Here is a 14,407-nt window from a genome sequence, read left to right on the forward strand (position 1 = left end):
CTCCCTAAATAATTGTTTTAATTAGCATTTCCTTTGATGTAGGTGATTAACAGAGGGTTGCTGGCAAGGCTTCCATGGGAACTTTTGCAGTGGGCAGACAAATAAGTACAACCCTCTGTACTGTTGTAGCACTTTAACATTTTAGTATCAGCCTCCCCAGTGGCTGCCAGTCAGTCTTCATTAGCCCCTCTGAGCCTTTTCTAATTCTGCCTGAAGCTGGAGGGGGAAGGAGTTTATGGCCCCTGCTCAAGCACGGACCCCTGGGTGGGGTATGGTCCTGTCTGACAGGACAAGCAAACCCAGAGGTTTGCCCAGGGAAAGGGCAGAGCCATGACCACAACGCCCTGGGGGAGTTTGCCAAGGACCCAGGGGAGGGAGAGGAGCTGGGCTTGAGTACCAGCCAGCAAAGGGCTCTCAGCAGTGCCTGGTCAGCAGCCAGCAATCACCATTTACTCATCCTCCCATCCCCAAAGCCTGCAGAAAACAAATAATCTGCAAATTAAAGTTTCCCTGCAGTGGGGTGGCAGTGCCCCATGCTGTGCTGGAGAAGGGGCTGGAGTCCATCTGCCATCAGAGCCAGCTCCTGATCCTATCAGGCTATTACTGTATTATTGAACTGGGGATTGAGGGACAGGCTTTAATGGCTGCGATGGTATCAGGGGTCCAGCATTAAACTCCATGAAAAGGCCAGGAAGATGAGTCTAAGAAATAGAAAGAACCAAGCCTAAATTACCACATCTCACATTTTTGCAGTGTCTGCTATTTATCCCAGCCTCTGTGAAGACGAAGCTAGGAGCTCAGAGGATACGGGTGGAAGGCCAGGGAGCTTTGGATGCTTCCTGAGCTTGGAAAGAGCAGAGACTTCGCAGTCAAACTCCATCAGCCAAGCTGAAGCAGGGCAGGATGCAAGGACAGAAAGGCAAATCTCAGCAGCTGCCAAAATCCATGTGCCTGCCTGATGCTCACTGACTGGCCAGCCACAGCTGAAGTGAAGGCTTGGTGGGGTGGCAGCGACCAGCTGCAGCTCTCCACATACACAGTGGTCCATTTTCAGCAACAGGTCCTCCTGGAGACTTCAGTGTCTGGTTGCCTTTTCCAGCGATGGCATTTGCTCCCTGCTGTGCTCACATCTCCTATTGCTCACACTTTTACTGTCTCCCTGAGTTATTAGAGCTGCTTGCATGCGACCCCCAGTCCCTCCCCTGTGGCACCACCAAGCTGGAGGAGCCTGGCCTGCATTGTCAGACAAGACCCTGGCACAGAAGGTGGATGCTTGGAGACGAAGCAGCAGCATATTGATTTTCAGGTGAGAGGCAAAGGGGAAGCCTCACAGTGTCCTCTCTGGGATGCTGGCTCCTGGCAGAAAGAGAGCTGATGCTCAGGGCCAGCATCCCAGGGAAGACAGCTTGATCCCTGCCAGCTCCTACCGGTGCCACATGCCATCAACAACTGCTTGAAAGGCAAAACAAAGAGGAGCCGAGGGAGCTGACTGGGAGCAGATGAGAGGCACTTCTGCTCGAGATGCTGTGGGGAAAACAAATCCTCGTGCTTGGCAGAGTGCACGGGGTGGCTCTATGGGCTTCCTGCCTATTACCACGGCAGGAGCCAGGCAGGGAAGGGGGAGAGGCCTCTGCTCCCGGGGATGAGGGCAGAGGGACATGGGCATTAATTGGCTGGCAGAGAGTGGCAGCTGGAAAGACTGCTTTGCCTTGCAGCTCCCTTGTGTGCTGAGGGCCCCCTCCATGCAGAAGTGGCAATGGCATGACATTTATGCACTGCACACTGAGATCCCAATTAGTGGTGGATGGCTCACATGCTGCAGCACACTTTAATTAATTTGCCTTTTCCTGTTGAAGAATAACCTGACAGATTGGGACTGAGCAGAGAGGGCAACTGCTCCCTAGCCAGCAGCCTGAGTAGCAACTGGAGGAACCAGTTATGGGCTGGACTTTGGTATCAGTAATAATGGGAGAGACTCCCCATGCACCCAGCTGTGCCCAGGTCCCTGCCTCTCTTTCCTGCCCAGCATATCTCCTGGTGGTCACATACAGCTGGGGTCCCAGCACCACCCACTTACAAGGTCACCTCATAGCAGCCACATGTGGGGTGGGACTTCCAGGGGGGGTCAAACAGAAGTACTTGGAGATGGAGCAATAGATGAACCAAGGAGTGAGGGCAGAAAACCCAGGACTCACAGGGACAAGCAGACATCATCACTTCACTGTATCATCTGCCAGGGCTTCAGTAACCTCCTCTGAGATTCCAGATCTCCCTCCAGACAGTGCTCACCCTCTGCTGTGGTCCCAGGCCCAGGGATGCTGGAGCATTCACTGACTGTAGCAGGGCCCATGCAGGTTTCCATCTGTGAAGGATTTATACAAGTCCTCTTCCAGCACAGAAGCGCCAACCACTACCTCCTCCCACTGCCCCAGGTTTCTGGCACATTCTCTCTCCCTAGCTAACCTAAATAATCTTGTATCATCAGCTGTTCCCCTCCTCTTTCAGCTCATTAGGGCTTTTAGAGAACACTGGCTCCTACTGAACCCGACCAACCCACCATTAACCTCATTCCATGCCAAGAAATGGCTCTTACTTTTGACAACAATTCCTACAGCTTTTCTCTCCAGGAGGACTCTACCCCTCACCCTTGAGGTGACTAAGTTTCTTTAATAGCCTCTTGTGAGGGACTTTATCAAAAGCCTTTTGAAAGCTAAATAAAATTCTCTGCACTGTATTTCTCCTTTCCCTAGGATTTTGTTAGCACATTTAAAGGCTCCTGACAGTCTATGGCTGAGAAAAGCTTTCACTTTTTAAGATTATTTCCTGCTCCTACGCAGCAAAGCTCTCATTTTGCCTCCTAAATTGGGCCAGCAAGTACACGCACAGCTCTGGTTTGGTTTCCTGAAGCAGCTCTTGTTGAATTTCCATGTTGCTCCAGGCACTGCATTATCACACTGCAGTGAGCAGGTAAAGCTGCAAGGCTTGGGGAAGGAGCCCTGAGCTGCTGTGGTGCTTTCCCTGGCATGGGCAATCCCACGGGCAATCCTGCTGTTCTATGCAGGACTCCAGGCTCTCAGACCTCCAGGTCACCACACGGATTCAGGGTTGCTTGAGGGTACAGTTAGATCAGCCCTGACTGAAACAACTGAGCAAGACTGCTGGGCTGGAGCAGGGTAGTCCAAAGCAGATAAAGAGTTTTGTCCCACAAGAAGCATGGGAGGCATAATAAATAAACTGCATTGGGGTGGGTGTAGGTGAGCCCATTCCATATGAGGGTTCTATTTTCCCTCCTGTCTCCTCTTCTCACCCATTCACCCACATAGCTCCATCAGGTCTCAGGCAAGGATAATCTGAGTTTGGCAGATCCTAGGTCTGAAACTCTTAAGAAAAACACTGCTCTCTGTACACGTAAGCCCATCATCACTGAGGGCACCTGTGCAATTGTGCAGCAAGAGCAGGTCATCTGCAAAGCATGTCCAAGGCAGCACCAGAAGATTAAGCCTGACCCTGCCCACTGTGCCCACTGCTCCTGCTTAAAACTCGTAGGGAACACAGGCTGCAGCTGGGCTCAGTAGTCAGCAGCCTTTGGCCCAGAGCTACAAAGCTGCCTGCTCCAACCAGGCCTCCACCCTTATCTCATCAGGAAGAGCCTCCTCTTCAAGTTTTGAATGGAAAAGTGCTTTTAGAGATGTCCCATGTCAATGGCAAAGACAGCGGCTGTGTTTTGCTCCAGCTCCCACTGGAGCTCATCCCCTGTTCTGCCACAGTTTCCAGTGGGGGCAGGTCTGGACCAAAGGGGAGCCATCAGCAGAGCAGGCTTCAGGGCCCTGCACAGCAGCCTGGCCAGAGCACCCAGGAATGGTGCACAGCAGGCTTTGAGAATCTGCCAACACCAGAGTGAGGCAGCCCAGAAGACACTTCTTCAACTGAGATGGAAATTTTTCTGTAGCTAGCTCGGCTCATCCTGAAAATGGATATCTATAAATGCTCTGCAACACATCTACCAAGAATGGGCCTCAAGATTTTTCCAGGAATCATGTAGGGAAAGGGAAGAAGTGATGTCAGGCTGAGCTGAAGCAGTATTTTTTTTCTAGGTTCTGTTTTAGTTTGTTTTCAAGCAGAGCAATAAACAGGTCTGTCTAGACCTGCATTGCTTTGCCTGTCCATCTGAGACACAGCTCTTCTGGCTCCCAACTGCCAGCACATCCTCAAGCCCCTCCACAGTAATACAGGGAGGCATGAAACCTTCCTTGCCACTCGAGGGAATCCCATTTTTCAGGCTGCTCTCCTGTCAGATCAGAGATGTGGTTGGCTTGGGGCAGGTTTTAGAGCCTCATTAACACTCAGCAATGAGGCCTGGCAGTAGCTGATTTGATTTAAGGTTCATTTCCAGGCTGTGATTTAAGGGAAGATTTGCTTAATGTTCTCTAACAGACTCTTCTGACTGGGAGCTTGAGTGCTGCCTAATGACAGACTTATTTATTGTAATGTCTCAGCAGCACAGAATCTAGAGGAGCTGGGCAGGAGCACAGCAGCTGCTGGCAGGTGCTCAGAGAGTAGTGGAAACATCCCTCACACCACAGTGGTAACTGGGGAGCGTGCATTCCTCTATCCAGAACAGCCAGATACTACATCCCTCTTCTGCATGAAGGGGTCAGAAGACAGACCACTCTCTGTTTGCCCAAGATGTTCAGTGCTGCACCTCTACGCACCTTTTTACTGAGGATAGGTGAAATGCTCCTCCTCCTCCTCCTCACTGCAGTACTTGAATGATAAGAAATCCAGAGGTGCCTGCTCATCTCCAGGCTGGTTAAAATGTGATTTGCAAGCAAGACTCCCAAATGCATGTCCCTGTTCCTGAGTTTTGGACTTTCAACTCACAGGCTGAGTCTTTCCTCCTGTGAAGGGAGTGGTCATCATCTGACATTTATATTCTGCCTAGAGCTTCTGAGATGGATTATCTTCTCCCCAAGGCCAAACACAGAAACGACCATCACACAAATGAAGACAGGAGGTCAAACAAGGGTTTGTCATATTTTAATGACATTGATCTTTGGTGTTTCCCTCGTTAGCACTCACACTCTCCCCGTACTTCCTCCACAAGCCTGCTAGGGATGGAGAGTTACAAACGAAAAGGAAAATCACATTTGAGACTAAAAACAAAGTATCAGAGCCTTGACTTCTCCACTAGAAACTACATGTACAAGGTCAAGATTTCACATGCAACACCTTACATCACAGACCCATACCTCACACCCTGGCTTGGAGCTGCAAGAGATTTCCTGCCCCCTGCCAAGGACACGCAGCTCAGTCCTGGCACCATGAAACCACTGGGGTGGCTCATTCATGTTAATATTGGCACAGCTTAAAACATCCTTGTGTGAACTGCATCCTGACTAGAGAGCAGCAGCCCTTGTCCCTCTACCCATCCATACGGCATCTCTGCTTCAGTTCCTGCCAAGTCCTAAACTAACTCTAAAAAGGAAAGATCCCACCTGTGAGCATATCCTGAGCCATGCATGTTCTGGTAAAGCCCAGTTCTTCCCAGAAAAGACCACAGCATAGGCAGGACTGGTCTCAGAACACCACACTCTGGGGGAGCAGTGCTGTGCTATGGAGAGGGACTGTGGCCTGGAAGACTCCTCCACTCCAGCAACAGAGCTAGAGCATCACACCTGGGTTTGCCCAGTACTGCCTGTCTCCAGAAAGATGCTGCAGGCTCCCTTCCCTTTCTTCAGTCTACTGATCAGCTCCACTGGTATAAAAGGGCAGGAAACAGGAAAGGAAAAAGGCTTTAAAAATGACACACCAAGTTGCAGGGCTTAGCTCAGGGGACACCATGGGGCTTCAAAATTTGACTGATGTGCAGCAAGTATGGTTTGTATTCCTATTAACTGTTCAGAAGTGGGAATGTTGGAAGTTAAGTATGCTTTCTTCCCCATGGCTTCCCTTGCAATTCTTATCCCTTCCCCCACCACCCAAGATAGAGAAGCCCTCTGAACCACCAGCATCCTGTTAGAGCCACCCATCCCTACTCTTCCAGCTCCTGGCCAGCTGTGAGGTACAGATCTCTGCTGAGCAGTACAAGGGTAGCACCAACACACAACTCAATCTCTACCTGTTCCGCGACTCCCCACTGGTGCTGTCATTACTATAGAAGTTGGTACTGTCAGGAAGATGGTTATTATTAGTTAGGTCACTGTATTCAATTGGTCCCTCGGTGTCCATGGAGGCCTGGGCCTGCTCTGGCAGGTCCGGGTCACCAGCGCTTTGTCCTTCACTCCCGCTGGGGGCTGTCCGCGGGCTCAGGCCATGCTCCGGCAGCTGCACAGACTCTGACAGGATGCGTCCCTCCAGCTCTGTGCCCAGCTGCTGAGAGCTGGACTGCTGTGCTGATGTGCCCTCAGCTCCAGTGGGCTCTGCGCCAGTCTGAGAGCTGCGGTGGATCCGGTGGCTCACGATGATGTTGTTGCCAAAGCCGCCCATGGACGCCATGGTGGTGCTCTGCTCCCGCTGAACCACAGCAGTCATGCCACCTTCTGCCATCAGCCTTTGAATCCTGCTCAGGGCATCCTCCCCACTGGCCCCATATTCTGGACCTTCACCTGCAAAAGAAAGCAGAAGCAACTCTGGTGCATAAGGCAAACTATGACAAAAATAAAGCATGCTGAGCAGTTACATTGTACAGTGTGCATGTGCTGGGACAGAAGATAGGTTTTATTCTAGAGGGAGCCCAGTATTTTCCCTAACTTTCCACTTGGTTAAGTGTCAAACAAAGGCACAGAACTCTGTCAAGAAAATCTTGGTCACTTCCACAGGTAACCCCACAGACTTGCATGTCCAAGCCTTGGAAAAGCAGCTCCTATTTAGACATAAAGATGGGGGAAAGGGTGGTAGTCAAAGAGGCAGGATGCTTTATCATAGCTGCAGAGACAATCCTGCCAGTCCCATGGGGACAGGAAGAGAAACCTCAGTTTGCACTGCAATAAACCAATCATTTCACCAAGATGTTAAAGAGCCCCCACGGCTTTTCCTACTTCACCTTTTTGAGAAGTAGGCAGATGACACGATGGCAATGTCTCCAGTGTCAATCTAGGGAGGACATAAGAAGCTGGCCAACAGCAGACAGCAGCTACAGAACATGGTCTTCCACACTAGCTACGATCAAATGTGCAGGCTCCTGCTCCTCTTGACTGATATCTTTCGAGGAATGCAAAAAAAACCACCTCAAGACCTACAGTCTTTGTCTACTCTTACCTCTGAGGCTTCCCTGTATAGCTGAGCTGTAGTGAGCTCTGAGAGAACCACGGTTGCTTAAGATTACTTCAGGAAAACAAAATCTCACAAAAGAATTGTCCATGTAGGAGATTAAATCACCATGACAGGGAAGTTCATCCCAGTTCGGTTTCTCAACATCCTCCTTTTGCTACAAACCCTACCCAGAGCATTTGGGGAGAACAATCTGTAATAATAAACTGCTAGAAACATTCCACAGTGGGATCTTGCTGATTCTTATTAAAGAAATAAATCTCACTCCCACCTCTATGAAGCTATCACAGTGCTGATTTGAGGAGAAAGCCGTGAGCTCTCCTGGCACCAAGGAGATGAACAAAAATGTCAACCAGGCTAGATGCAGGGAGGAGTTAAAACACAATAAAAAACAAAATGCCACACTGACTAGGAAAACAAAAACACTTGGGGTTGTGGAGCTTAATATCTTTATCTATGATTTGGATGAGGGGATTCAAGTGCACCCTTATTAAGTTCACAGATGACAATAAGTTGGTTGGGAGTGTTGATCTGCTGTAGGGTAGAAAGGATCTGAGGAGGGATCTGGACAGGCTGGGTCATGGACAAAGGCCAATTGTATGAGGTTCAACAAGGTGCCCTTGAATCACAACAATCCCAGGCACCACTACAGGCTGGGGGAAGAGGGGCTGGAAAGCTGATGAGCAGAAAAGAACCTGGGGGTGCTGGTCAACAGTGGTTGAACATGATCCAGTGTGTGTCTAGGTGTGCAAGAAGGCCAATGGCATCCTGGCCTGTATCAGCAATAGTGTGGCCAGCAGGACAAGGGCAGTGATCATCTGTACTCAGCACTGGTGAGGCCATGCCTTGAACCCCATGCCCAGTTTTGGGGCCCTCACTGCAAGAAAAGACACTGATGGGCTGGAGCAGGTCCAGAGAAAGGCAATGATGCTGGTGAAGGCTCTGGAGCACAAGTCATAAGAAGAGCAGCTGAGGGAGCTGGGGTTATCTAGCCGGGAGAAAAGCAGGGTCAGGGGAGCCCTTATCTCTGTCTACAACTACCTGAAGGGAGGCTGCAGCCAGTGTCTTCTCCCAGTTAACCAGCAAAAGGATAAGAGGAAATGGCCTCAGGAAATGGCACCAGGGGAGGTTCAGGGTGGACATTAGGAAGAATTTTTTCACTCAGATGGTGGTTATTTATTTTAACTGCCCAGGGAAGTGGTGGAGTCACAATTCCTGGAGCTGTTCAAGAAATGACTAGACACAGCACTTACTGTTATAGTTTAGTTACACAGTGGTGTTCAGTCAAAGGTTGGACTTGATGACCTTGGAGGTGTTCTCCAACCTAAATGTTTGTATGATCATGTATCCAGCATGAGAGCTAAGATACTCAGCAAAGTCCACACCATGACACTGTAGAGACATCATGCAGTCAGTGACAGCTTATTCCCTTTTCTCATGGGCCCAGTGGTACTTGCATTAAGCACTGCCAGTGTCCCCCACCCCATCCTCAAGTAAGTCTGCTGACATACAGCCCTGCTGTAGAACTATTATGGACATCAAGGGCAAACTGAAATCTCACCAGCAGAGTAAGTAGGTTTCTGCTAGGAATGTAGTAAACATGCTATATCCACTATACCTATTCCCTTCATTAGAGCATCAGTGGGATCACAGAGATATCTGTAACCACATGAAAATCTGCAGCATGGCCTTAGAGGAATGAGCAGAAATACCCCCTGGCCTGAGCCTGACCCACAACTCTAGCAGAGAAATCCTATTCAGGATGTGGCTGATGGATGAATCAGGATGTAGTTGATGCATGAACTAGGAACTTGGCTGACCAGTACAAAGACTGAGGACAGAGGTAGCTATTATACTGGAAACTCCAGCATGAAAGACATGCATGCCAAGGGATATTGAAACATTAATCATGAGCAGAACTAAGTGGAAGCTTTGAGAAACATGGTTTTGGATTCAGTCACCACTTCCTTCTGAGGGCATAGTTGCACTTCATTACCAACCATCTGGCCAGGCCGGAGAGGAAGCTTAAGAAAGTCAAGATTTGCAACCTGGTCTAGAGACATGCCAGACAGTCCTATCTACACAAATCCTGAAACAGCAGGTACTGTGCTCTTGACAGATCACTTACCATAAACCAGTCCAGTACAGAAGCAGTGGAACAGCAAAACAGCAAGGACTCCCAGCCAGCCAATACTCCTCAGCCTTACAAAAGTGCTTCACCACAGCATCCCTTGCTCTTCCTTGCCCCTAAATTAACATATGCCATGGTTGAATTTCCAATTGAGGCATCTGCTTGCTCAGAAAACAGGCAAGGGCTGATGCCACAGCAAGGGTTGATGCCAAGAATCAGCAAGGCATGAGCCTTCAGATCCCAGAGATACATCAATGTTGGAAATTCCCAGCCCATCAAGAGCCAGAAGTGAGCCTCACCATTCAAGCAGCCAACAAACACCTCTGCCTTGGGGACTCTCTTCCCCTTTCCCTCTCAGGTTTCAATGATGACTTTGGCTGACTAGTTCAGAGCAAAGCTTGATGTGCCATTTGCCTTGAGCTGAGCTACAGCACAGATTCACACACAGCCCATTTCTACTGCCTGGTGACTCCCACACACACTCTTTCACCAGGCTGCCAATGCAGACTACATTAGTACTCAGAGCAAGTGAAATAAGCTGACTTCCATTTGGTGAAGGTTCAGGGTGTGCACACAGGCACTTACCCAGCAACAACAACAATGCTGTAAAACCACACACGTTTCAGCTTGCTACAGTGCTGGGTTCCTACAAATGTTTTCTACTGTAACCAAAGTGACCTTTCCAGACATCCAAACTCCCCCTGTCTATTCCAAACACAGAACAAAACATTACTCTTGAGAGCAATTATCCCAAAGACCAGGGCATTTCTGTCAATGTAGCTGACTGTCTGAAACATTTAACTAAATATTCCCTAGCTAATGCATCTGCTTTTAAAAGTCCTCTGCTATGCCACTCCAGTAAGACAAGAATTTGACACAGAAAACTACACAGGCAAAATATCTTGTAAACTTTAAGCTGGGCATAAGGCAGGGTATTTCCACTTTTAAACAAAGTGGATGCTGAAGTACTTATAGGGAATACAGCTTGTTTATCTGTGGGCATGGACGGCACACTCCTGATGAAAAACAAAGTCCACAGAACCAAGGATGAGATCAGACTCCCCTGTATCAATATACTGACATTGCTCTTGAATTGTTTTCTATTTTCAACATTCCTCTTTCTAAAACCATCAAAACCATGTTTGCAAACAAAGCTTCAAAATTAGAACTAACAGTAAGCACTGCAGAGATATCTAGGTCTTCAGAGAACATGAAATAATAGCTTTGAGGTGTGAGCTGACCCACTAATTCAGATGCTCAAAGATAAAAATACCAGCATTTTTACATTAATTCATCTCTTGCATAAGAATAGAAAAAGGGAGGGACACACCACAGTATAACCAGCTATGAATAATCATATCTCCCTTAATGCCACAAGAAATACTACTAGTTCCTTTTCTTCCCAACCAAGCCCAGAAACATGTCCACATTTCCTTTCTGAGATAGTTAATCCAAACAACTCCACAGAACTCAGAAAAGACACAAATGCTTTAATTTGCAAAAATTTTCTTAATAATATCTCATGTTGGCTATTCATATGAGTGAAACTTACTTTTGTATTGTGAGTTTAAAAGCAGCCCACATAATTTAAGCCCAAGAGACCCAAGTACTTGGAGTAGATCACACTGTAAAGGTTTGCTTAGTACATACTTCTAGAACCTAAGTCAGTTTTTTAGGTACTGGTTTTCAGAGGATTTTAAAGAGAAATCAAAATTTGCAGTTCTATAGGACATATGACGCAGATTTTACAGATGGACAGGCAGATGAAAGGCTAAGGGATCTACCCACGTTTCTACTTGGAGAATGAGACAGATCTGGAAGCTGATCCCTGGTGTCCCAGTTCCCATTTCCACACTAATTGCACAAAAGTCACATCACATCTGACAACAGCATTGCAAGAACATGTTCAGCTAAAATAAAACAACATGTTTCTTCTTGTTAGCATTCATGAGGCTCAGCTGGGGACAGAGTATTCCTGCCCAAGCAGCCCCTCGACACGTGTTCCTAATGTCTCAGATTAAATAAGTTATATCACAAGCAGGCACACTGATTGCTTCTAAGTGCTCCTTAGGCATCCTCAGGATGCTTTGCTTATATGAGGAAAGTTTTGATTGTATGTGCTGTCTTTTCACTACCAATAGTTTGAACAGACAGAACCTCATAAACCCAAGCCAACCTTTTACAACCCTCTTCCCTCTCAAAGGTATCTGCTGCAACCTCTGAAAGCAGCTGCAACTAATGGAAATTTGTACTGGCTGGTGATAAACACTTCAACCCAACAAGTTAAGAACTGTATATGGCATGACAGTAGTCAATATGTTGCTCCCCCAAAGACAGGCAAAGTAGCATCCACTGACAGCAAATATTCTGATGGCTACGATTTCATTAACTCATAACATCTGCCTACTTGCACAACAAGCACTGAGCCAGATACCTGAATTGTAAGCCACAAAGACAATGCAGATGATAGGAAATCAGATGACAATTGCTTTTCAGCTATTTGCAGTCGGGTTTTTTTGGTTTTTTTTCTCTTTAACAACTGGAATACCTGAGAGATGTATTGATATACTCTCAACAGCCAGGGGACAGCATGGGCCCACCATCAAACAAATGTCCTGCAGCTCTGCAGAGGTCCCTCTTCCTCAGCCTGCAGCAGCTTTGGCACAATTGCAGACCCTGTAGTTACTGCCCCTTTCACGACACTCCAAAGATCCAACAGCCTGAACAAGTGGCAGCCACGGCCTGACCCAGTCTAGACTAGGAATTGCAATTTCTGAAGGTTAAAGCTTTGGGCCAATAAATCTCACTAGAAATTTTTGTTGGGTTTTAAGTGAAATTCAATTTACCAGCTGAATAAAGATCCCACTCCCATCATGCCTGTCTATTTGCAAGGAAAACATAGTATAACGCCCAACAGATTGTTTCTAATTAAGGGTGCCTCAAAGTTACAACTCTATCACTATTTCCACTATGTCTGTCAGCTTAAAAGAAAATAGGAGACAGCTCAAACACTGTTTTAAGCATTTCTTGGTACCTCTCCTAGTTTTCTCTCCTTTATGTGTGGTGTGGGAGCAGAGTTCACAAGTCTGCTATTAACTGCTGCAAAACAGAAAGATTCAGACATTAGGAGGATTCACTTCTAACAAAGTCATCATATACTCATTCCTCCAAAGGAGGTAGAAAGATAATCAGAGCAGCAAAGTCCCCGCAGAGCTTTGCATGAGAAAAGGAAACTATTTATACCCGCACAGAACTTAATTAGATTTCTGATGCAATTCTGCATACTTTTTTTTTGTACAGTAAGCACATATCTGCAAGAAATGCCCTAAGCCAGAATTCCCCACAACAGCAGGGCTGACAGAACAGAGGACAGAAGCTCACTCTCAGGGCACAAAGTTTCTTTTTCTTGTTTTTTGTTTTTTTTTTTTAAACACACAAGGGTTGTTTTTCAGTTGGTTGGTCAGTTGGTTGGTTTGGGCTTTTTTTGTCCCTCATAGCAGGGTGATAACTAAACCACTTTCCTTTACATTACTCAGAATCAAACTTGATTTATCCATTCCGCTGCCAATAATGCTGCTAAGCCTTTACATAGTGATTTCCATCTTCAAAGCCCCATACAAAACACTAATTAATCTCCACAGCCCCTGGTGTGCTGTACTATGGGAAGATTTATTCCCATTTGGTAGATGATTAATAATTTGCCCTGGGTCACACCCCAAGTTACTAGTAGCGCTTTTTTTTTTTCCTTTTTGGCCCTGACATCTGGATCATTCTATTAGGAAACACAATTTTTCTTCTGACAGGCGGAGTTATAGTATTACAGTAGAAACAGTGGGCAAATTAGCCATCAGAAAAGCACCACAGCACCTAATCTTGCCGGCTGGAACACACTGGATGTGCATCACAAGAGTTGATGATGCTGGGAAAGCAGCTGGCTTACTGTCACAAACAGCCAGTAATGCTCATGTGTAATGTGAGGCACAAAGATGAATCAGAGCACCACTGTCACAAATACCTGCTTCTTGCTAGGTCTCTGTGCTATTCTTCTGTCATGGATTACCACTGATTTTTTTGATTCTTCATGCTCCTGACCGTTATCATCTTCACAGTTTCCTGTTTCAAGTTACTCTTGAGCTGTTACACTGGAATTTCCACTGAGGATGCAACTGGTATAGGAACTGATCAACAAGAGGATAAAACATCTTGGCTCATCTCTGGTGCACGTTTAAACCGCAGTAACTCCTTTGTTCTACAGGCCCTAATATAAGTGACAGGAGTGTGACAGCCCATTTTGTAGCTGTGGCCATTTGCTAGGGGCCATATGGTAAGTCAATGTCCGAGATGGAAACCGCACCAGATGTGGAACTCGCCGATCTTCCAAGCAAGAAAGGGAGATGAAGTACCTCTCCTAGGCCTGTTATTTACACTCCTCTTCTTCCAAGTGTTACAAGTTTTTCTTCTTTGTATAGAGATATCCTACCAAGACACTGGTAAAGAACTGCCCTTTCCCCATCTCATTAACAGTCTAGTTAAAACCCATGATCTAGATCTGAAAATTTAAAGGTTAGTAAGAACAAGATAAAGAAACAATGAGATGAGTATAGAACAGCAGGAGAGAGAAGCAGTGCTGGAAAACTCTCCTTGTTTAACAGACTCCCAAAGTCTGCATGGCCTTGATGCAAGAAGGTCCCACACTGTACCATGTTCTCAGTCTGTGTACCCCATTCAGTGGAAGAACCAGTTCCCATGAGCTCAGTATTTGTCCAGACAGCCTGTGTTCCAGTCTTATTCACACGCCCTCAATTGTACTTAACCAGAGAGGTTAATCTCAGCTCTGCTGAGATAAGCAGACGGAAACCCCAGCGGGCAGGAATTTCCCACTTAACTTTGTACAGAAGAGCTGAGATCAGAGAAACACAAAGCTCTATCACACATGCTGGATACTACAGAGCAGAAACTGTGAAAGAGTCACATACCAAAAAGTAACTTTCAGAATGACAGAGAACA

At 47.0% G+C, this 14,407-nt stretch overlaps 1 protein-coding gene across 3 annotated transcripts in view; it reads right to left on the minus strand.

Annotated features, from left to right (window-relative positions):
* Nucleotides 1-5,021: 5,021 nt before the first annotated feature.
* The window catches only part of AMBRA1 (autophagy and beclin 1 regulator 1), a 129,087-nt gene continuing 119,701 nt past the window's right edge, over nt 5,022-14,407 (minus strand). For all 3 annotated transcript variants that reach the window (XM_033062963.2, XM_033062962.2, XM_033062961.2), the window contains one exon: nt 5,022-6,605. In XM_033062963.2, coding sequence (XP_032918854.1) covers nt 6,115-6,605 — 491 coding nt within the window. In that variant the 3' untranslated portion in view covers nt 5,022-6,114. The remainder of the gene's footprint in view (nt 6,606-14,407) is intronic.

Source organism: Catharus ustulatus, chromosome 6 (genome assembly GCF_009819885.2).
Source record: "Catharus ustulatus isolate bCatUst1 chromosome 6, bCatUst1.pri.v2, whole genome shotgun sequence".
Taxonomy (NCBI): domain Eukaryota; kingdom Metazoa; phylum Chordata; class Aves; order Passeriformes; family Turdidae; genus Catharus; species Catharus ustulatus.